General features: G+C 44.2%; 1 protein-coding gene across 1 annotated transcript; it reads right to left on the bottom strand.

Annotated features, from left to right (window-relative positions):
* Positions 1-1,510: 1,510 nt before the first annotated feature.
* Positions 1,511-16,076, bottom strand: LOC307039710 (uncharacterized protein). Its single transcript, XM_079682044.1, has 2 exons — positions 1,795-16,076; positions 1,511-1,705 (listed from the first exon to the last, which is right to left on the bottom strand). Exon 1 carries the CDS (start codon positions 16,027-16,029, stop codon positions 15,403-15,405), a length of 627 nt encoding a protein of 208 aa, XP_079538170.1. The 5' UTR covers positions 16,030-16,076; the 3' UTR covers positions 1,511-1,705; positions 1,795-15,402.
* Between the last annotated feature and the right edge of the window lie 6,198 nt (positions 16,077-22,274).

The following is a 22,274-nucleotide window of genomic DNA, read 5'->3' as shown; positions in this document are numbered from 1 at the left end:
ATATTTAACTTAGTTTGGAGCTTGGTAAAGAAGCTTTCTTCAGATTTTAACATTAGTGTGTATTGCGCCGCTCGTTAAGTCTACAGTGCTTTGATCTCAAAACAGAGTGGAGTCTGAAATTTGCCCTAAACATTTTTTTCAAACCTGCCATAAATCCCAAATCCTACACTCCTGAGACATAATATTCATGAAAAACGTAGGAAAACCTCTACTAGGTTGGAACATTAAAAAAAGTAAGCAAAATAACTCAACAAAATGCCTCTTGAGGGCATGAAGTGACAAAAACGTTCAACATGTCTCCATTAAGGCCCATTGTAAATTCAGCCTGATCTTTACTCAGAGCAGCAGCTGCACACCTTTAGTAAATCTGCCAAAAATGCCACATTATTTAGCCGAAAGTACACAAAAAGCAGACTCCGACGCTCCTTACGGTCCTGACATACTCCACGTGTTGACATTCTACCGAAAACAGCTACCTTTTTAAACTATAGTTAGAAATGTAAGAGGTTTATTTCTCATTCAGAACAATGGAAAGGCTCTCCTTTCACAGCACATCTCCATGGAAACCTTTGATCTCTGGGCTCACGTACACAGGTGTTTGATAACGTCGTCACCATGGTAACCTTTGATCTCTGGGCTTACACACACAGGTGTTTGATAACGTCGTCACAATTAGTTCAAAAGTTTGCAGTTAAAATATTCTGATGCTTTTCAAAGCGTTTTTACTTTCTTTTCTCTTCTTAATACACATTCATTCACTACTACTTACATTTAATATTTAATTCCTTCAGCCTACTTTCAGCTGCAGAAACCATTCAACCATTACATTATTTAGCTATTTCAGGACATTGAGGCTATACATTTAGTTGTTTATACCTTTTTTTAAACCTTTTCTTTTAAATATTAAGCTTCTTCACTATTTTTCCTACTCTTTCCAGTTTAACATTTCACTTTTAAGTTTTAAACAGAGCCATTGCAATGCATTTGAGCTGTAACAATTTTGATTCAAATCATTTCACTTTTCTGCATTTCTCCGCAGCTACAGAGACCATTCAACTAATAAAATATTCTGCTTTTTCTGCATTTTCAGCTAAATTCAGCAACAAATGTACACAGTTTACAGCATTCGCACGCATTTTCAGCAGGAAATGCATTTTCTAGTTCCATATAATGTACATTTCTACGTCACTAAATCCATAAGTAAAGCAATGCAATGTTATCGCTCTGCTGATTTAAATTGGTCTTTTTAGCAAATAATCTTTCATTTTTCAGTAACAGCAGGTACTCTTCCTGACTGAATATAGCTTCATTACCTCAAAATGTCCTGCAGCCAAACAAACACCTGTTCAATAAGTATTATAAGAAGTAGTATAGGTATCAAAAATCTGTCATAAAAATCTTAGCGATTACATATTTAAAAAGAGAAAGAAAGGGCAGCAGAGTAGTAAGGGATGAACTAATAATTGTCCTCATATACTGTTAGGATTGTGTTTTAAACTGGACCCAGTCACAGACAATGACTCAAGATGTTCAACCAATTTATTGTTCGGAGACTCAGGCAGGGTTGGAGATGGCGGGACTATGGAGGTATGGAAGGGGAGGCAGGCAGGTCAGGCTGAGCACAGAACAAGGCAGGCAGGTATGGGGAAGGGAGAAGCAGGCAGGTTGGCTGGAGGGTCTGGTGGTTGATGGCTGAGGGATCACACTGGAGGCACAAGGAGAAACTTGTTAGATAAAGTACAGAAAAACACTCAGAAAAGATAACTCAACTGAGCAGCCGGGAGGATGCAGTACCACTGGTGTAGAAAACAATCTGAAGTGAGTTGCTGGGGGACCGGAGCAGATGTGCTGTGATGAGAGATGGCTGAGTAGGTCGGACCAGGTGAGTGCAATCAGGCTACTGCCTGCAAGGGAAACCACACACACACACACACACACACACACACACGCACGCACGCACGCACGCACGCACGCGCACACGCACACACACACAGGGAAAAGGGAGACTGGGGAAAACACTAGGAATCAGGGACACATGTCCCTGATTCATGGGGCCGTGACATATACATTTGTAATCTTCCTTGAAGGTGTACAACTATCATATTTAATTTATTAATGTGTAAACATCTAAATAGAGAAAACCAGGATAATAATCATAATGAAAATAATTATTTGTTGCAGCCCAATACAAGTTTAATTTTAGTTTAGTAACCACCGCTTCAACTAACCATATATCAAATCCTGCATTAGGTTTATACTTATGTCGGGGTGGCAGTATTCTATTGGCCTGAAATCCCAAAATGTGCATGTTTTTCATTATTTATTCAAGTTTGGTTTTAATCAACATTATTCTAAGGTGTGATTTTATAAGGATCATTGCATGATTTTTTACTTGTGTTGTGTGGTTTTTAATGGAGTGATTATTGCATGATTTTATCTGTGAATCTTGTTTGTATTTCTTGGGATTGACATTTATTGGCGTTGTCGGCAGGATACCAGCTCCACTGTTAAAGAATGGAGGAAGCCCAGGATAGACCTAGTGTTAGTCCATCTGTAACTGCTCAATTTGTGATGCCATGGTTTATGGGGGCTGCCTGGATTCCTAAATTTGATGGAGAAAAAGCTAAATTTGTTGAATGGAGGGCTCAGGTGGACGCCATGCGGAGGGCCCAAGGACTCAGTCAACATGAAACAGGCTGATTTTGTTTTGGGCGCCTTGGAGAGAGAAGCCAAGCGTGAACTACAGCTTGTTATTCCAAGGGACAAAGACACAGGACAGAAAGTATTGGACATTTTGCAAACACTGTATGCTAAACGACCTACAGAAGCACAGTTGAGATCTCATTTTTTTAATTGTAAACAGCGGACTGATGAAAAGGTCAGTGCTTTTATACTCCGGCTAAGAGAACAATTTTACAAGTGGCAAGAGCGTGATAAAGGTGGGACCGAAGAGGGGGATGACTTGTTGCTCGACCAGCTAATGGTCGGTCTAACACCAGGACCAATAAAACAAGAAATAAACAGACAGTTCCGGCGGAACGAAAGAATGACCTTCACGGCTACCTGCAAAGAAGCCCGGGCCCTGGAGCAGGAATTGCATGATGAAGAAGACGCCATTTTGTCTCGAAGGGTAACTGCTCCCACCACACCAAACTCAAATCTGCAACAATTAAAGGGCCAGATACAAGCTGAGCTACAACAGGGGCTGATGGGGGAAATGAGGAAAGAGATTGCAGAACAAATGAAAGCTCTTTCTGCAAACTTGATGGAGGAGATGAGGATGGAGTTCTCAACGAAGGACATGCTTCTTACTCCTAAATCCCCAACCAGGAATCGGCATCATCACGCAGCCGAAACACGATTCCCCCAGGCGAGAAGAAGGCAAACAGACACAGCAGCACCAGTTTACCAGTGGGATATACAGGGCAGACCCATCTGCAGGAGTTGTGGTGCAGCCGACCATGTTCAGCGCCAACGCCCCCACGGATCATCAGGGACCCAGGATTTTTAGAACCCCCTACAGCCGAGGGCCAAGCCATAGGAGTAATCTCCCAGGAGGAGCCCACATCCCAGCCTAAGTCTACCCTGATTGGTGAGTGTCCAAATGTTGTTGTAAACATGAATGGCTGTCCAATTCCCTTTGTGCTTGATACAGGATCACAGGTCATATTGCTGAGCCGGAGCCTGTTCAGGAAATGCCTAGAAGGGACCAATGTGACCAGTGCCGATGAGGTCTCATGGCTGACCCTTCGTGCTGCAAATGGCTTGGAGATCCCATATGTTGGTTATCCCTTGGTTGACTGTATGGTAGGAAGCATTAAGGTGTCTGGAAAAGTAGTGATCATTGTTAATGATGATTGTTTGGGACCCGATAAGGGCTTACTGGCATGAACATTATTCAACTTGTTTGGTCTGCTCTCACTCAGGGCAACCACCCAGGACTGTCGGCTTTCAAAACCACCATGCCTCATGCTGCCGGATAGCTCTGGGAACAGGCATTTACAGAGTGTCAACGAGTCGCCACCAGAATGCCTCTCCCAGCTTATCAGGGCATAGCAAAATTGCCACGACAACAACCGGTCATAATCCCACCCCGATCAGAGATGATCCTGTGGACACAGGTATCTGAAGGTGAAGCTAACCAGGCATGCAATGCTGTTGTTGAGCCTCTCCCTGACAGTGACACAGAATGGCGTGTGGGATGAACCCTTGCCACACTGAAGGATGGACGGGTGCCTGTCAGGATCTGCAACCCCAACCCTTACCCTATTTAGAGGCAATGGATGTCCACTCTCGGGAGACGTCCGACAGTGGTGCGGTTACCCAAAGTGACAGACCTAATTTTAGCACTATTTAGAGGCAATGGACGTCCACTCTCGGGAGAGAGACCTCCAGCATGTGTCCCTGAAATGGGGACTCTGTTTATTTCAGACATCCACGACAGAGACCGGGGAAATCACCTCTCTGTGGCCTCTCCAAGACCCCCAAAGGAAGGACAACAGACCTCCAGCATGTGTCCCTGACATGGGCACCTCAATAACCTTGCACACCGTAGGTCCCCGGGCCCGCGGACTTAAGCACTCCCCCACGGACTAAACCCAGATGATCACACCCTACAGAACCTCATGCCCCTGGTGACCCTAAAAGGGGGGTGGATTTTGCGGTGCTTTACCGTCCGCCCATCAGCATCCATATTCGGCCTTATTCACGGCACCACCACCCCTTCTGTGGAGGATATTCTCATGCTCCTGGTAACCCTTTAAATAGTCTGATACTACCAGGGCTCATCACTGCACTTTACAAGCCAGAAATAATGTTAAAATGGTCGGGAAAAGTGTTTTTAAACGTCTGGAAGAGAGTTTTAGCCTGTCATTTTGCACGATATCATTTAACATTTAACCTCTCCTGGAAATGCACAGAATATGTGCATTTTCAGGAGAGCTTCAATGTTAAATGATATCGTGCAATATGACAGGCTATAACCCAGGAATAAGTGTTTGAAAGGCGGGGAAAAGTTGTTTAAAATAGCCTGATACCTCCAGGGCGCATCACCGCATTTTACAAGCCAGAAATAATGTTTAAATGGTTGGGAAAAGTGTTTTTAAACGTCTGGAAGAGGTTTTTCGCCTGTCATTTTGCACGATATCATTTAACATTGAAATTCTCCTGGAAATGCACGGAATTTGTGCATTTTCAGGAGAGGTTCAATGTTAAATGATATCGTGCAAAATTAAAGGCTATAACCCAGGAATAGGTGTTTGAAAGGCGGGGAAAAGTTGTTTAAAATAGTCTGATACCTCCAGGGCGCATCAACGCACTTTACAAGCCAGGAAAAGTGATTGAATCCTGGGTATATATGTTTTAAATAGTATGATACCTCCAGGGCGCATCACTGCCTTTTACAAGCCAGGGAAGGTGTCTGAATCACGGGTAAACATTGTTTAAATAGTCTGATACCTGGCACTGTATCTACCCCTGGGAACCTTCAAGGTTATACTAATGTTTTATTATTTATTTAATTATCACACGATTTTTACAAAAACAGTATACACAATATACATAATAAACATAATACAAACATGATTAGTGGGGGCCTGGGGGCCATATTAGCCGTCTAACTTGTACGGTGCACCGGGGAAAAAAGGTTGAGTCCACGGCCCCTGTCCCCTCATCAGGAGTATCAACCGGCTCTGAAGAAGAGGTATCGCTGCTCTCCGCCCCTGAGCCCTCTTCGGAGGTATCTGAGGTTTCTCCCATTTTTCCCTTTAAACTGTGGGGTTTTCTCTGGAAGTTTTTCCTTGTACGATGTGAGGGTCTAAGGACAGAGGGTGTCGTATTGTCATACTGATATTCTGTACAAACTGTGAAGTCCACTGAGACAAATGTAACATTTGTGATATTGGGCTATATAAATAAACATTGATTGATTGATTGATTGACGGCAGTAGACCTCCTTCTGATGATGCTGCTGCAGCTGTTGCCGCCCTGAACATGGAGCGGATCTTCAATCCCTCCTTTATTCCAGGCGTATTCGCGTAGAACCGTTCTGCAGTGCTTACGTCGTGACACATAAACCTGGCGAGAATCGACCTGCTTTCTGGATCTTGGTGATGCTTGATATTGTCAGCCAGGGCAGTGTGCAAGATGGTGAAGGTGACGGCTGTTTCTAGCCCAGCATCAGCCCAAGCCCTCTTCAAGTGAGCATTCAGGTTCTTGGAGGCTGAAGTATTATTTGAGTTATTTGAAGGATTAAAGTAACGTGTTATGGCAGGAAAGTTCAATCTGGTATATTCATTTTAATGTCACCTTATATAGAATATGTGTTAAACTTGTGATTTCTGCATTGAGTGACTTCTGCCTAGCAGATACCAAGAAGAGGCCCCTAGGGTCTCTCTGTTAATTATCAATAGTCCTTGCAATCAACAGGGGAAGTCCCAGATACATTTTCAGATAATGTAGTTAAAGTCTTGTAGAATTAATGTTTATCTCCTACACATCCTGCAGGCCTGGAGACTTGGGTCACCCAGCAGTAACCAAGATAAACGTCCTTTTGAGCTTATCAATAAAATGTATTCATTCCTAGTAAGCTGACTTTGGGGTGAAGGGAAGTTCAGGGAAGCCATTAAGCCACAAGAACAATTAAACTTCTGTTAATCAACCAAAACTCATGACTTTCAGGGGACAGGACATTCGGACCTATAACAAGGGTCACTTCCTAGAGAATATGTGTGTGTATTTCTTACTGTGATCAGATGTCCTGTATAATCATTTATCAACTATTCCTGTATTAGTGTTTTATTTGATTCCTCTGCTTTTATTCTTTCATATGTGGGTACTGGAGGGCTACAAACAGTGTGGAGAAATTAGCTTAAACATGTTTTATTACTCTATGGGAAATGGAAGCAGCATGTCAAATGATCAGGGAAATCTACTTGTTTTCAATAGATGTGTGTGGTTGATTACTTTGTATTAATAATAGCAGTATGTGTAAAGGAAGCTGGAAATATGCAATGTGAAACCTTTTATTTGAAATAAAGATTCTGCAGGGAATATTCTTAAAGAACAATAGCTCAAGTGTCTAGAAGAGCTGCAGGCTAAATGAGTGTGCGGTACTTTTTACTGCTTGAGATCAGAGCTGATGTTTTCCTCTTGTTATTATTGTTTGAGGTTAAGGTAACTCACATGTGTTATTTGTATAATCCAACTATAAAAAACTATATCTTAAAACTATCTTTATAAAATGACAAAAGTATGTGAAACTTGCAAGGAGGGGTTTGTTATCTCGAATGTAAGGGTCGCCTCTGGCTCGCGCTGATTGGCTGTCTTTTCTAAGTGGAGGACCCCTCGGGGGGGGGGGGGGGGGGGGGCAGCCGCATAGCTCCTCCTGGGGTTTTGGATATAAGCCGATGTTTTCTTTAGACCACTCTCTTCTTTTCTTCAAACTGACCAGATCCGTGAGATTGGAGGAAGAGCAGGAAGTACTTCCTTTGTGTTTGTATTTGTATTTGTATTTGTATTTGTATTTGTATTGTTACTTTTTATCATTAAAACAAGATTATTGTTTAACTTGCATTCTGGTGTTTCTTAATCCCTTCCTTTTTACGAATTTACCCAGCTTATCAAACGACACGCGGAGACGAGGTTGGTTTTGAACATCCTCCAAATCTCCAACAAATGGTGACCCGACGTGTCTGAGTGGGGTGTTTTCGGGGAAGTGACCAGCAGCAGCAAGCGGACGGAATAGTCCAGGGCTAAACATCTCGGCTTCTTCTGACAACTAAAAACAGAGCTCTGTACAATAGGCTACCAGGTGAGCAGACACGATTTAATTCGAAACCTGTGATTTGACCATATTCCAAATGTTAGGGTTGTCAGACGAAGTTTACAGTGTTTTTATAGTAACAGTACAAATAAATATTTTAGATAGGTAGGAAAGTTATATAACATAAAAGTGAATCAACGAGGTATGTAAGACGAAGGTGAAAGGCCCCGTACTTTTTTCAGAAAGGAGACGGCTGAAGACTCGTTGGGGGATGTCCAGTGACCGTTTTCAGACGGCATCCGGGGACGAATCAGAATAACAATTCTTAGGTTCATAGGAATCGAAGTTGAGTTATAAGTACATCCAAAGGAGAGAAACGCAACCTTCAAAAAGCAATTTTGAAGTGACCGGATCTCATTAATCCTTTGTTCTGTGGGGTTGAATCTATAAAGCCAAACGTCACGATAAAGAGTTCTGTAAGCCTGGGTTACTCCATGTCAGCGTCACATCGTTGAAAGACGGTGTTGAAGCGCGCTGAGAGGCTTGCTAAACTTGTTGGAATAAACATCGGACAATAAAAGCTGAATAGACTGTACGAGGAATTTTTTCTGTGAATATTTACTGGTAACAAGGACAGTAAGTCAGATCAATATGAAGTCTGTGAATATTTACTGGTAACAGAAACAGCCTAAGTCAGATGAATAGATACGAAGTCATAATGAAGGGAGAATTTTAATGAGAGGAGCGTGAGTTAAGAGCTTACGAGAACAGTGGGTTCAAGCAGAAAAAGTGAATAAAAGGATGGCAGAAGTGCTAATTGTTGAAAGAAGCCCCCTTTTCCTATAGAGGCTGAGAGCTACAGCGGGGGAGAGAGAAGGGGGTGTCAGTATTTGTCTGTGAGAGTTCCCCCCACCTTTTTTCCTCTCGAGAGCAGCAGCAGCAGCCTGGAAGGTGTCTGCTTGCTTTTTTCTCTAGTGATCTGAAGTTGGACTGAAAGACATTGAAAATGAACAGATCAATGTGTGATTTGAACTGGTAGATATATTGAAATAAATAAGAAACAATGATTTGCTGCTATTTAAACATAGTCTTTGAGAACTGATTGATACCGTTGCATTGCGTTGTGAATTTCATGGTATTTGTCATTAACTAAGGATTGTACTTAATTATACTTCAAGGAAAATTATATTACATACAGTAACCTTAGGGGAAAGTAAAAAGAGATTTACTGAGTATATGAAGTACATTAAAGTTAAGGTTTTATTCAAATTAAATATGATAGGTGGATTTTTCCATCTAGAATACGACATGGAAAGAGGAACATTTGTTAGACATGAAATAACGAACTCATTGGAAGAAATATATATATTGTGAGGTTATTTAGGAGTTGTTATCATATACAGTTACTCTCAGTTGATGGTTGTTTAAAGTAGATAGGAAACGGAAAACGTAAACGATTCACCACAATGGTGTTTTTTAGTTTATGAAGAAGAAGTAGACAGTAAAAATAAGGTTTTTGTAAATGTGTCAGTCAGAGGGAATCTGTTCATGTTTAAGCATGACAGAGGTCCTGCACGAGGTTTTGCTCCAGCCATCTCACACAGTTTCACAAAGGGGTGATTTGTGATGGGCTGGAGCGGAGGCAGCTGCAGGGCGCAGTGAGACAGAAAGACAGGAGAAATGAGACGGTTTGAAAGAGTAGAGAGAGTACAGGTTATATAGAGTTACTACTATTCTGGAAAATGTCATATTGTTTTATGAGTAACATAAGATAAGAATATATTTACTAGATATGAGAACAACAGGCTTATCTAGGTTAACAGAACATTGCTATTAGCCAGTTTCAGCTGCAACTATCCTGTCTTTGTTCTAAAGAGAACGTACGTTGCATTTACAATTAATATTAAGAAATGTTCACAATTGATACCATTAAAGACCGTTTGGGATTAATAGGACGAGTTTGTCATAAACATTCGTGCTTAGATGGAATAAAAGTGTTGAGAGATGTTCTCAAAAATGGGAGTTTTCACAATGCTTTTAGTTTTTATTGAAACAATTAAGTAATAAGGACAGAAAAATGTTCCGTGATGATTTATTTAGGTTTCAGCTTTAGTAATAATGAAGATTACATTTTGTAATAATTCCTTTAAGTGTTCCAAAATATATTCATTAACTGTAGTCAGATTACTTGTTTTAAATATATAGCGCTGGATACAGTTAGTTTTGTATTCTGTTACAAATCTAACCATGCTTGTAACACAACTTAGATAAACAATTTGAAAAAGAATAGAATAAGCAAGAAGATTAAAGATGAATCTATAGTAGTTAAGAAAAGTCTTTTGTTTTGCCTATTAACTGAGAACTGAAGTAATGAAGAATAGGAAGACTGTTACCATTAATGGGTTTGGCATTCACATGTTTCAGCATTCCTGACCATATAGACACTCAGCTGTTTTATTTTGTAACCCGCTGGGGGAGAGATTTACATTGAGTTTTTCTCAGTAGCTGATTTGCTGTGATTACAGCAGCATTGGATAGTTGTGCGCCACCTTTGGGTTGTACTCTGAATCGGTGTGTTGGTGAAAAGTTGCTCATTGCAAACAGAAGAACTGTGCAAAGAACACATCTCAAAGGAGGTTTTGACAGTTTGCTTGTGCCTCGTTGTCAAGGCAACCGTGGTGTGAAGAGGTAGGCTACTGCAGTTTGTGGGGATTTCTGCGGTACAGAGGACAACGTGTGTCTTCTGATTGTATCACATTGATCCAGAGGTCCCTTCCCCCTCAGGACATCCCAATGCCAGAGAGAGTTTCCTTGGAGCCCACTGACCAGGGCCGGTTCTAGCGTTTTGGGGGCCCTGCCACTGACTACAGCTGAAGAGGACATTGAATCATTGACTGTTCTCAATATGACAAGATCAAGAGACAGGCTGGTCTCAGTCTGTTCAGACTCTGAAGAAATCATGCAATGATTTTACAGCATAACTGTGGAAGAGTTTATCAGAAGGGGGTGTAGAACGATATGCTTCAGCGTTTAGGAAGGGAGGCTGATTGTTTAATGATGGTCTGGAATGCTGAAAAGAATAAAGTTTAATATCCTTGTTTGGCAAACAAGACATCTGATTATTATGTCACACATGATAATCTTGACATAGTGACTAGCTATGGGTAAACGTGTGGACGTTATACCATTATTATCATGAACTAAAAATAAATAGGGAAATAGTATCTGGTTAAAGATGAATGGATTTCATATCCTAGAGAGGATTAGTTATATTGTGAATACTTCACAAGGTATTTACTAATGTATTTTGAAGAACACAGGTCCAGTTTTGTTTTGTTTCTAGATTAAATTGTCCATTACCAAAACTGTTCTGCTTAGGTCTAGCTTTAGACTTTGATAGTAAAAGAGTATTTAGGCTTATTTTTGTATATCTGACATTTTTTAAATATGTTGGCTATTCACTAGATAGAGAGATGGCATTACTCTCCATTTGTTGAGAACATTTCTGAAGATTAAATGTTTGTTCCATTCCTGATATTCCTATCTAGGATGTAATTTTCGAGTAACAGGGCTGATGCTGAAATTGGAAAAAATGTTAGTGGTTTACATGAAAAAAAAAAAAAAAAAAAAAAAGGTTTTGTTTGTTCAACCTCCAGTTAGATCTGAAACAGTAATAATGATTGATTTGGCCAAAACTTAGTTTAACATCCTGATGTAACATTATGAGGTATGTTCACTTCTAAGGGTAAACAAATTGATAAAATGGATTATTATTATTATTATTGATTAATTTGGAATATTAATTCAAAAGGCCGTTTTCTGCAGGTTCACTTAAGAATGCCGTGCATGAACATTTGTCAGAACATTTGTTATTGTGTTTCCTAGGGGCGGTATATTAATAAAGTGTATTGATCATTTGTTTGTTGAACATCTGAAGAAAATGGTGCTGCGAACACGAGAAAAACTTTGTTGCATTGGTTGACATCAACACAATGATGTCACTAGTACAACTCCAGCTAGTAGAATATTAAAGTCTCTGCAGAGCACGACACATGGCCAATGAAACTGAGACCAAATGACCTTTGACCCTGACTGACAGTGTGACTTGAGAAAAGCACTATCAATGACAGACTCTGGGGCTGACCGAACTTGACTTTACTACCTGACAGAGTGAGTGTGAATGTATTTCTGCATGTGATCAGTGCAACTGCTTGATTCTAAAACAATAACTAACCGAGCATGTCTTTGGACTAACATATTATTTTGGAGCTCCAAGGGAAACATAGGTTTCCTAAAAATTCTGCAAAAGGGGGTTAACCACATGTGACCCGTTTCTAATTCCCACAGGAGTTGGCGGTTTGCAAATGTAAAACTCAAACTAAAATCTAAAGATTCTGTTTCTTTTAGGACTGCCAGCTGGAAATGAATACTTATTTTCCCTGGAGTGTTTACTGTGAAAAATGATGGATGTACTTTTGTGAATAATGTTTGGTATTTTCTTATAACCACTGGTTACCTGAAGGTTTTCTTCCCATACAGCAGTTTGTTACACATGTGTACATGTGTAAAAAGGGGGAGTGTGGGATTTTTTCATTTAGGGACTGGAAGAAACCTGCCGCCCCAACTCAGATGTTCAATCTGACCATTGATTGACAGTTTTAGATTTAACCTGCTCCATATCTGGGGATAAGATACTGTTTGATGAATGTTGAAATGTTTCTAATATTGATTGAGTTATAACAGGTAACACAGATGCAGAATCAGTGGCCAAGGGGCTACTGAGAGAGGTAATTCCAGGATGAGAATGAGAAGGTGAACGGTGATAATGAAAACAATTTTGTAATATTTCAACAGGTATTAAAGTAACTGAGGTTTGAAATGTAGAAAGAACATATTAGAGTTAAGTTAAAACATAGTAATGTAATGAGATAGAATTTAATTTAGACAACATCTTGTAACTAGCCTGGTAAAGAAGTAAAAGCCATAGACTTTTTGGTTTAGATCATTATTGGGATGTACATTTAATTTAAATTCATAATGGAAAGACATTTGATGACAGTATGTTGGATTTCTGTATTCATTTTTCAGCTTGATAATATCCAAGCAGTGACAGGTAGAAGTAGTATCACCAGGAAATTATTCACTTTGTCAGTATCATGATTTTAGTTGTTTTTAATCCATAACATTAGTGTGTTCCATTACCAGAGACATTAGCAGTTCATATTATATTTAGATTTTAAATGGGATCTCAAGGATTTCATTTATAATAACACAGATGCTTGTCAGGAATTCAGAGCTATTGAGATATGTTATTTAGTTCACCTGAAGATGTTGGGGTTTATTTTGTTGACACAGGCCAAGTATTAGAATTCTGAAGTGGCCTACCAGTGGTGGGTCAAACACCTGAGGGCCCAGAAGCCCTGAGCGTAGACTTGAGGGGTGGGTATCAGATTTCTCCACACAGGTTGCTGACGCCAAAAGGGGGGCCCGAGGAGCAGGAGGCCGACACAGCGGAGTTCGTCTGGCTGAAGGTCAAGAGGCCTACGTGGCTCAACTCCAGGTTCTGCGGCCTCTACAGAGTGACCCAGAGGACATCTCATGCAGTCCGCCGAGGAGCAAAGGGGGACATCTGGTACTACTGGAGCCAGTGTGCGGCGAGGAAATCACCGGCTAGGACCATGGAGGACATCAGGACGGACCTGGCTATCGTCAACGAGGACATCCTTACAGCAGACGACTTGGAAGCTGTCATCAGCGGACTGGAGGAGAAGGACCTCGCGGACATCCCGACAGCAGGCGGGCTGGGGGACTTCTCGAGGCAGCAGAGGAGTCTACTTCTCTCTGATCAGATTCATCAGTTCCACCTTTGATGGAAAAGCCGCATCTCCCCCTCCCTATCAGCTGCCCTTGTTGGCGTTTTCCGCTGAGGGTGGGGGGGGGGCCCTGAGGATTCAACAACACGCAAGGATGCTGCTTTCTGGCACTCAGGTTCGCACTCTGATAGTTCCTTCACTGACATTGAAAGTTGTGTTCTGTTCACAAAGGTATACTGTTGGGGAGCAGACACAGTGGCAAGGAAGGACAATAGTTGTGTTTCAAATGTCTTATGTGAGTTGGTCTCGTGGGGGGGAGACCAAAAGGGGGATTGAAGTATTATTTGAGTTATTTGAAGGATTAAAGTAACGTGTTATGGCAGGAAAGTTCAATCTGGTATATTCATTTTAATGTCACCTTATATAGAATATGTGTTAAACTTGTGATTTCTGCATTGAGTGACTTCTGCCTAGCAGATACCAAGAAGAGGCCCCTAGGGTCTCTCTGTTAATTATCAATAGTCCTTGCAATCAACAGGGGAAGTCCCAGATACATTTTCAGATAATGTAGTTAAAGTCTTGTAGAATTAATGTTTATCTCCTACACATCCTGCAGGCCTGGAGACTTGGGTCACCCAGCAGTAACCAAGATAAACGTCCTTTTGAGCTTATCAATAAAATGTATTCATTCCTAGTAAGCTGACTTTGGGGTGAAGGGAAGTTCAGGGAAGCCATTAAGCCACAAGAACAATTAAACTTCTGTTAATCAACCAAAACTCATGACTTTCAGGGGACAGGACATTCGGACCTATAACAAGGGTCACTTCCTAGAGAATATGTGTGTGTATTTCTTACTGTGATCAGATGTCCTGTATAATCATTTATCAACTATTCCTGTATTAGTGTTTTATTTGATTCCTCTGCTTTTATTCTTTCATATGTGGGTACTGGAGGGCTACAAACAGTGTGGAGAAATTAGCTTAAACATGTTTTATTACTCTATGGGAAATGGAAGCAGCATGTCAAATGATCAGGGAAATCTACTTGTTTTAAATAGATGTGTGTGGTTGATTACTTTGTATTAATAATAGCAGTATGTGTAAAGGAAGCTGGAAATATGCAATGTGAAACCTTTTATTTGAAATAAAGATTCTGCAGGGAATATTCTTAAAGAACAATAGCTCAAGTGTCTGGAAGAGCTGCAGGCTAAATGAGTGTGCGGTACTTTTTACTGCTTGAGATCAGAGCTGATGTTTTCCTCTTGTTATTATTGTTTGAGGTTAAGGTAACTCACATGTGTTATTTGTATAATCCAACTATAAAAAACTATATCTTAAAACTATCTTTATAAAATGCCAAAAGTATGTGAAACTTGCAAGGAGGGGTTTGTTATCTCGAATGTAAGGGTCGCCTCTGATTGGCTGTCTTTTCTAAGTGGAGGACCCCTCGGGGGGGAGGGGGGGGGGGGGCAGCCGCATAGCTCCTCCTGGGGTTTTGGATATAAGCCGATGTTTTCTTTAGACCACTCTCTTCTTTTCTTCAAACTGACCAGATCCGTGAGATTGGAGGAAGAGCAGGAAGTAATTCCTTTGTGTTTGTATTTGTATTTGTATTTGTATTTGTATTGTTACTTTTTATCATTAAAACAAGATTATTGTTTAACTTGCATTCTGGTGTTTCTTAATCCCTTCCTTTTTACGAATTTACCCAGCTTATCAAACGACACGCGGAGACGAGGTTGGTTTTGAACATCCTCCAAATCTCCAACAAGGCGTGCTTCCCCGTTGTGAAAAGGAAGAATTCATTCTGAGGACCCGACAAGCCCTCTTAAATCCCCATCCACCGCATGACCCAGCTAAACTCCTTTACTGTAAGCACCAGCTGTGCTTTGCCAAATGTCTTGGCAATCTTGTGATCCTGCACGTGGATAATGTAACCCTCAGCAGTGCCCCTTCTGTCCGCCTGAAAGACCTCCGTGTTGGTCATGTTTGCGTACACACCCGGACGGTGGCCATACAGGAGGCTCCAATGGAGGGTTAGATAGCCATATAGCAGGTACTGAGTGATTGAGGTCGGATTGCTAGCCATCAGGTCAAGGAGATCAGGGATGCGCTTCTCAGCGGCCGCCATGTCGGCGAGAAGCTCCGCCTGGCTCGGCAGACGATCCAGCTTGTTCCTCTTCACCTTAAACTGGTGGACAGTGACAGACTTTTTCAAGTCGTTCATGTTGGCTGTCACCTCTCTGATGATGTGGGTCATATCAGACTGGGTGATCCTCCACCCCCGGAGCTTTGACTCAGACAAGTAACTCAGGAAATGGTTCACATTCTTCAGGAACAACAGCGATGTTGTGACTGCCCGGCCCGACTTTGAAATATACTCTCTCCAGCCACGGACCCTCTTCGTGTCTTTTAGAAACAGCCAGTCTGACAGCCGGTTAACACCATGGGCCATGAATACGAGGAAGTTCTTTTTCAGGCTGACCTTGGACAGACAATTCTCTTTCTGTTTTACTGTCGGTGCGACACCCTCACAATGACCTCTGTATGTCTGAATGTACGTCTCCATGCTTTTAGGCAACGTGATTTCACGCATGGTATTCCCCCGTCCCTTCCCAGTGGACAATTGATTTCGGGGAGAGGGGCAATCCTTAGCCAGATTAGCTTTCAGCTTATTGGAGACAGACACAAGGGTCTTCTGGCATACAGGGGTCTCACTACCGGAGGCTTCTGCGGACCGCATGACAGTCTTGGCCGGGGTCTTGAGAGGGGTATTGCTGCCGGAGGCTTCTGGGGACCGCATGACAGTCTTGGCCGGGGCCTTGAGATGGGTCTCACTACTGGAGGCTTCTGCGGACCGCTTGACAGTCTTGGCCGGAGTCTTGAGAGAGGTCTCACTACCGAAGGCTTCTGCGGACCGCATGACAGTCTTGGCCGGGGTCTTGAGAGGAGTATTGCTGCCGGAGGCTTCTTGGGACCGCATGACAGTCCTGGCCGGGGCTTTGAGAGTGTCTCACTACCGGAGGCTTCTGGGGACCGCATGACAGTCTTGGCCGGGGCCTTGAGAGGGGTCTCATTACCGGAGGCTTCTGGGGACCGCATGACAGTCTTCATCACGGTCTCGAGAGGGGTATTGCTGCCGGAGGCTACTGTGTTCATGCCGGGGGTACTTGAGATTGCCAGGCCCTTAAACCGTATACATTCTTCCTCTTCCTCAAGCACAGCAGCAGTGGCACTCTGCTTCCTGGGTTTTAGCCCCTTTTTCAGCCTGGAGCGCAGGGTCTTCACCTCATCAATGAGGGCATCCTTCTGAGCCCTCAATGCCACATTTTCCAGCCTCACCTGCCTGCAGTCCTCTTCGTCACACTCGGTATGTGGGGAGAAGGGTGGCGGGTACACCGGGTATTCCTCCTCATTATCTATATCCAATGATGTAGCCATTCCAATGATGGGATTAGTCTCTCGGAGGTCATGGAGCAACTGCAAGGCCACACTAGGCTTCAGCCTTGTCATGACCCGATGTGCCTCATCTCGGGAGACCTCAGGGTGGTCATGAGTTACATGACGGTCCAGTCTCTTCCCAGCATACGAACACCCTGTGATGGGCTAGGGAATGCTCCGGTTTTTGGACAAAATTAACATGGGATCACTCCGGTCAATGTACGTACTTCATCTCACTGGAATATTAATGGCCAGATTGAATACAACATCGACCCAATTTCTCCGGTCAATGACAGGAGAGTTTTGAAAGTGACAAAACACTGTTCCACAAATTTAAAAACACTTAATCAATGTTTACCCAGGATCCATGCACCTTCCTTGGCTTGTAAAATGTGGTGATGCGCCCTGGAGGTATCCTACTATTTAAAACATGTATACACTCATGTACACCATTCATAGGGTTCCCTAACACAATGCACACAGCCTGGAGCAGCGACTCGGCCGTTTTCACCCGCTTGTCCATTTGCCTATCAGTTTGTTAACGAAACGGACGCATTTCCGTCCATTTGCCTATCAGTTTGTTAACGAAACGGACAGAGCTGGCGTTTTCCCCCTAAAAGTGATGTTTAATCGTGGCCTTTGCGTTCAAATGATGGATGTTATCATTCACATGGCCCCCTAACACAATGCACACAGCCTGGAGCAGCGACTCGGCCATTTTCACCCGCTTGTCCATTTGCCTATCAGTTTGTTAACGAAACGGACGCATTTCCGTCCATTTGCCTATCAGTTTGTTAACGGAACGGACAGAGCCGGCGTTTTCCCCCTAAAAGTGATGTTTAATCGTGGCCTTTGCGTTTAAATGATGGGTGCTATCACTCACATGGTCCCTTAACACAATGCACATAGTCTGGAGCTCACTGAGGTCCTGCATATGCTTTAATCAGGCGTTTCAACACTTTTTCCCACGAAAATGATTTTTAATCATTTTTTTGGGGCTATATAAATCAAATTCCGGGTAATGCGGAGCACAATTCTACCTTTTACTATTTTAATGTATTTGCATTATATATCTTTGGGCTATAAAAGTGACATATTTGGATGACTTTGTCAGTTTATGGAGCTTATCCCACAAATCCTGGAGGTTCCAGGCTGAATTTGGGAGCTCATAGGCGGCCTGCCATAGGCCCCCACCCGTGGAAAGAAAAAGAAATGAAAGAAAACGGTCAATTATATCTTAAAATAATCAAAAATGAAGAGTGCCAACGGAGAAGGGGTTCCGAGATGCTCAACCCTTCGGCGCTTCGGGCCGAAGCCCCGAACACTTTTCCACCCCCCCGTTGCAATTTACAACGGAGAGGGGAATCCAAACTTCCCCTTCTCCGTCCGAATAAACCGTTCATGTTTTTCAAGCTACTGTCTGCACGAAATCGGAAACCCGGTTTTTGAGAGGACTCAGAAAAAAAACGGCTGTGTAACTTCATGGAGGAATTCATCCGCTGTATGTGCACTCTGACTCGGATACATTTTGTTGCCCGGAGACCCCCCAGCATGGTTCTTCCCAAACTGGTCTCTGGAGGAATGCAGGTGTTGTCAAGGAATTATGAGACACAATTTTCGGATACATTTCAACAGTTTTAGCCATTTTGTACGGTTCTCCAAAAAGTAAAGTGTTACTTTGTGACAGTGGAGGAATGCAAGACGAGTTTTCAGGAAACTGTAGCCGCATTATGAGCAGCATTTTCGGACACATTATTTTTGTACATACACCCCAACTGCATTCTGGCTTGAATACCACTTGTGGAGCAACCACACTCTGTCATGGTTGCAAACTTTGAGTTTCCCGGACACATTTGTTGCCTCGGAGACCCCCCAGCATGGTTTTTTAACAAACTTTAAGTTTTTTAAATGACCTCTGGAGGAATGCAAGGGGAGTTTGATGGGACTCTACCTGCCTTATGAGGCACTATTTTGGGATACATTTTGATACTTTTAACCCTTTTTTATGGTTCTCCAAAAAGTTGACTTAGACTTTTTCTGAGTCTGGAGGAATGCAAGGGGAGTTGGCAGGGGACTCTACCCGCATTATGAGGCACTATTTTGGGATACATTTTTTCATTTTCACCCCTTTTTTATGGATGTCACAGATCGAATGGCAAACGTGACCCGCCATCGGAGGGCCTCTGCCGGCCCGGCCTCGTGCCGGTGCTCTGGCGGTCGGTTCCTCCGAACTGCGGGTTCGACTCTGATGGCCGGGAGGGACGAGGGAACCGTCGGGGGGGTCTGCTGGAGGCTCCTGCTGGAGTCCTGCGTTTCACCGGGACCTGGCTCGAAAAACTCGAAACCCTGACTCCAGTGCGGTGTGGCGGCCGTGCGCCTCCGGGTACCTGACTCCCCTGCCTCCTCCGTGTGCTGCGTGGGCTGCGTGGGGGTAACCCTGCGTGTCCATTACCCTGCGTGTCTCTTACCTCCCGGGCCGACCGATATGAAGCGTTTCCAAGACGAACCGTCTGACTCAGGGGTCCCACCACGGGTTTCGTAGCGGGGTGGAAGTTCCACCTCCCCACTCCGCTGCGGAGTGCAAGACAAACACCTGTTTCTCTAATCCTCCATTGTTGCATAGCGGCCTTAGTCGGCTGCGGCATTCAGCAATTGGCCTTGCTCCGGGCACAGGACCCTACTTCATCACAGGCTACCTGTTTGATCCTGCGTAACAACCACATATATGCTTGTCTGCAAAGAGGGAAATGCCTGGTCCCGCCCGGGGTTTCCTCTACGGCTAGTGTCCAGCCAGCTGCGGTATCAGCAAATCTGACCCGCCATCGGAGGGCCTCCTCCCCGGGTCCAGGTTCCGGTGCTTGGCGGTCGGTTCCTCCAAACTGCGGGTTCGACTGTGCTCCTGGAGCGGACAAAGATATGTGTATTTGCCTGAAGGATGGAAATAAACAAAGAATGATATTTTACAGGACATGACGGATATGTGTTTTTTCCAGGCTTTTTGGAAATAAACCAAATGTGATATTGCAGGGCATTACGTAGCTCATTTACCCATGTGATTTTGTGCAGTACATTACTGAGCTCATTTAACGATATGGTGTACCAGGAGAAGTGGGATGCTGCCATGTCCCAACTGGTCTCCGGAGGAATATAAGGAGAGTTGACAGGGGACTCTGCCCAGTGCTTATGAACCGAATGAGGGGTGTGTTAGAGGGGAAGGCTCTGGCTGTTTCTGCAGCCTCTGCTTCTACCTTCTCTCCCCACCCCGATACCAGCGCGTGCCTGCTGTAAAAGGCAGGTGCACGGGCTCTCACTGCCACTAACTCTGAGCCTGGCTCCCGAGCAGCACGTTCTCCCTGGCAGTCCGCCAGCAGATGAAAAACACCCACCTCTCCGCCTCTTCCGAGGGACGAGGGAACCACGCGGGGGGGTCTGCTGGAGGCTCCTGCCGGGTGCTCCGTACTGCGTTTCACCGGGATCTGGCTCGAAAAACTCGGAACCCTGACTCCAGTGCGGTGTGGCGGCCTCGCCCTGGCCGACCACCGTGCGCCTCCGGGTACCTGACTCCCCTGCCTCCTCCGGGGGCAGGTGCGAGGGGTTCCATGCCTCCTCCCCCCGCTGCGGCGAAGGCCGGAGCGGGATGGAGCGCCCGGAGGTACTGTTATCCCCACGTTTTCGTACCCAAAACTGTCTTGTGAGCTCGTGGCAGAACCATGAAACAAAAAACAATCAATGTATCGGACCCATCACCAGCCCCGAGTTGGTGCGGAGGTGGGACCATTTTAACCAGGTGGTAGCCCAAGTCCTCCCCTTGGTCCGTGTTCCCTGCATTGAAGCATCGGACCCATGGTTGCAATCACCAGTTAGCTAACGCATATAAACGGAGAAACAGAAAACCATTTAAATATAATTCATTGTGTGTGTTTTAGGAAGGATGTTGTCCGAATGCCCGGTGTGCAGACTCTGCTATCTGGCTTTGAATAAGCACCTTAAGCACAAACATGCAGTGCGGAACCTGGAGGAAAGAGGCATCATTCTTAAAATGGCCAGTGGCAGAATAAATGTTCAGACCAAACCCTTTCCCATCACAGGGTGTTCGTATGCTGGGAAGAGACTACACCGTCATGTAACTCGTGACCACCCTGAGTTCTCCCGAGATGAGGCACATAGTGTGGCCATGCAGTTGCTCCATGACCTCCGAGAGACTAATCCCATCATTGGAATGGCTACATCATTGGATATAGACAATGAGGAGGAATACCCGGTGCACCCTCCACCCTTCTCCCCACATACCGAGTGTGACGAAGAGGACTGCAGGCAGGTGAGGCTGGAAAATGTGGCATTGAGGGCTCAGAAGGATGCCCTCATTGATGAGGTGAAGACCCTGCGCTCCAGGCTGAAACAGGGTCTAAAACCCAGGAAGCAGAGTTCCACTGCTGCTCTGCTTGAGGAAGACGAAGAATGTATACGATTTAAGGGCCTGGCAATCTCAAGTACCCCCGGCATGAACACAGTAGCCTCCGGCAGCAATACCCCTCTCAAGATCCTGGTGAAGACTTTGATGCGGTCCCCAGAAGCCTCCGGTAGTGAGACCCCGGTGAAGACTGTCATGCGGTCCGTAGAAGCCTCCGGTAGTGAGACCCCTCTCAAGTCTGTGACGCGGTCCCCAGAAGCCTCCGGAAGCAAGACCCCGGTGAAGACTGTCATGCGGTCCGTAGAAGCCTCCGGTAGTGAGACCCCTCTCAAGTCTGTGATGCGGTCCCCAGAAGCCTCCGGAAGCAAGACCCCGGTGAAGACTGTCATGCGATCCGTAGAAGCCTCCGGTAGTGAGACCCCTCTCAAGTCTGTGATGCGGTCCCCAGAAGCCTCCGGTAGTGAGACCCAGGTGAAGACTGTCATGCGGTCCATAGAAGCCTCTGCGAGTGAGACCCCTCTCAAATCTGTGATGCGGTCCGCAGAAGCCTCCGGAAGCAAGACCCCAGTGAAGACTATCATCAATCAATCAATCAATCAATCAATGTTTATTTATATAGCCCAATATCACAAATGTTACATTTGTCTCAGTGGACTTCACAGTTTGTACAGAATATCAGTATGACAATACGACACCCTCTGTCCTTAGACCCTCACATCGTACAAGGAAAAACTTCCAGAGAAAACCCCACAGTTTAAAGGGAAAAATGGGAGAAACCTCAGGGAGAGCAACAGAGGAGGGATCCCTCTCCCAGGACGGACAGACGTGCAATAGATGCCGTGTGTAAA

Source organism: Notothenia rossii (genome assembly GCF_949606895.1).
Source record: "Notothenia rossii genome assembly, chromosome: 5".
Classification (NCBI taxonomy): domain Eukaryota; kingdom Metazoa; phylum Chordata; class Actinopteri; order Perciformes; family Nototheniidae; genus Notothenia; species Notothenia rossii.
Note: the sequence above shows the minus strand (reverse complement) of the source record. Positions and strands in the feature narration are given on the sequence as shown.

Bases quoted from the DNA above. Each gene is read 5' to 3' on its own strand.
- LOC307039710 (XM_079682044.1), bottom strand. From the start codon at position 16,029: ATGGCCCATGGTGTTAACCGGCTGTCAGACTGGCTGTTTCTAAAAGAC.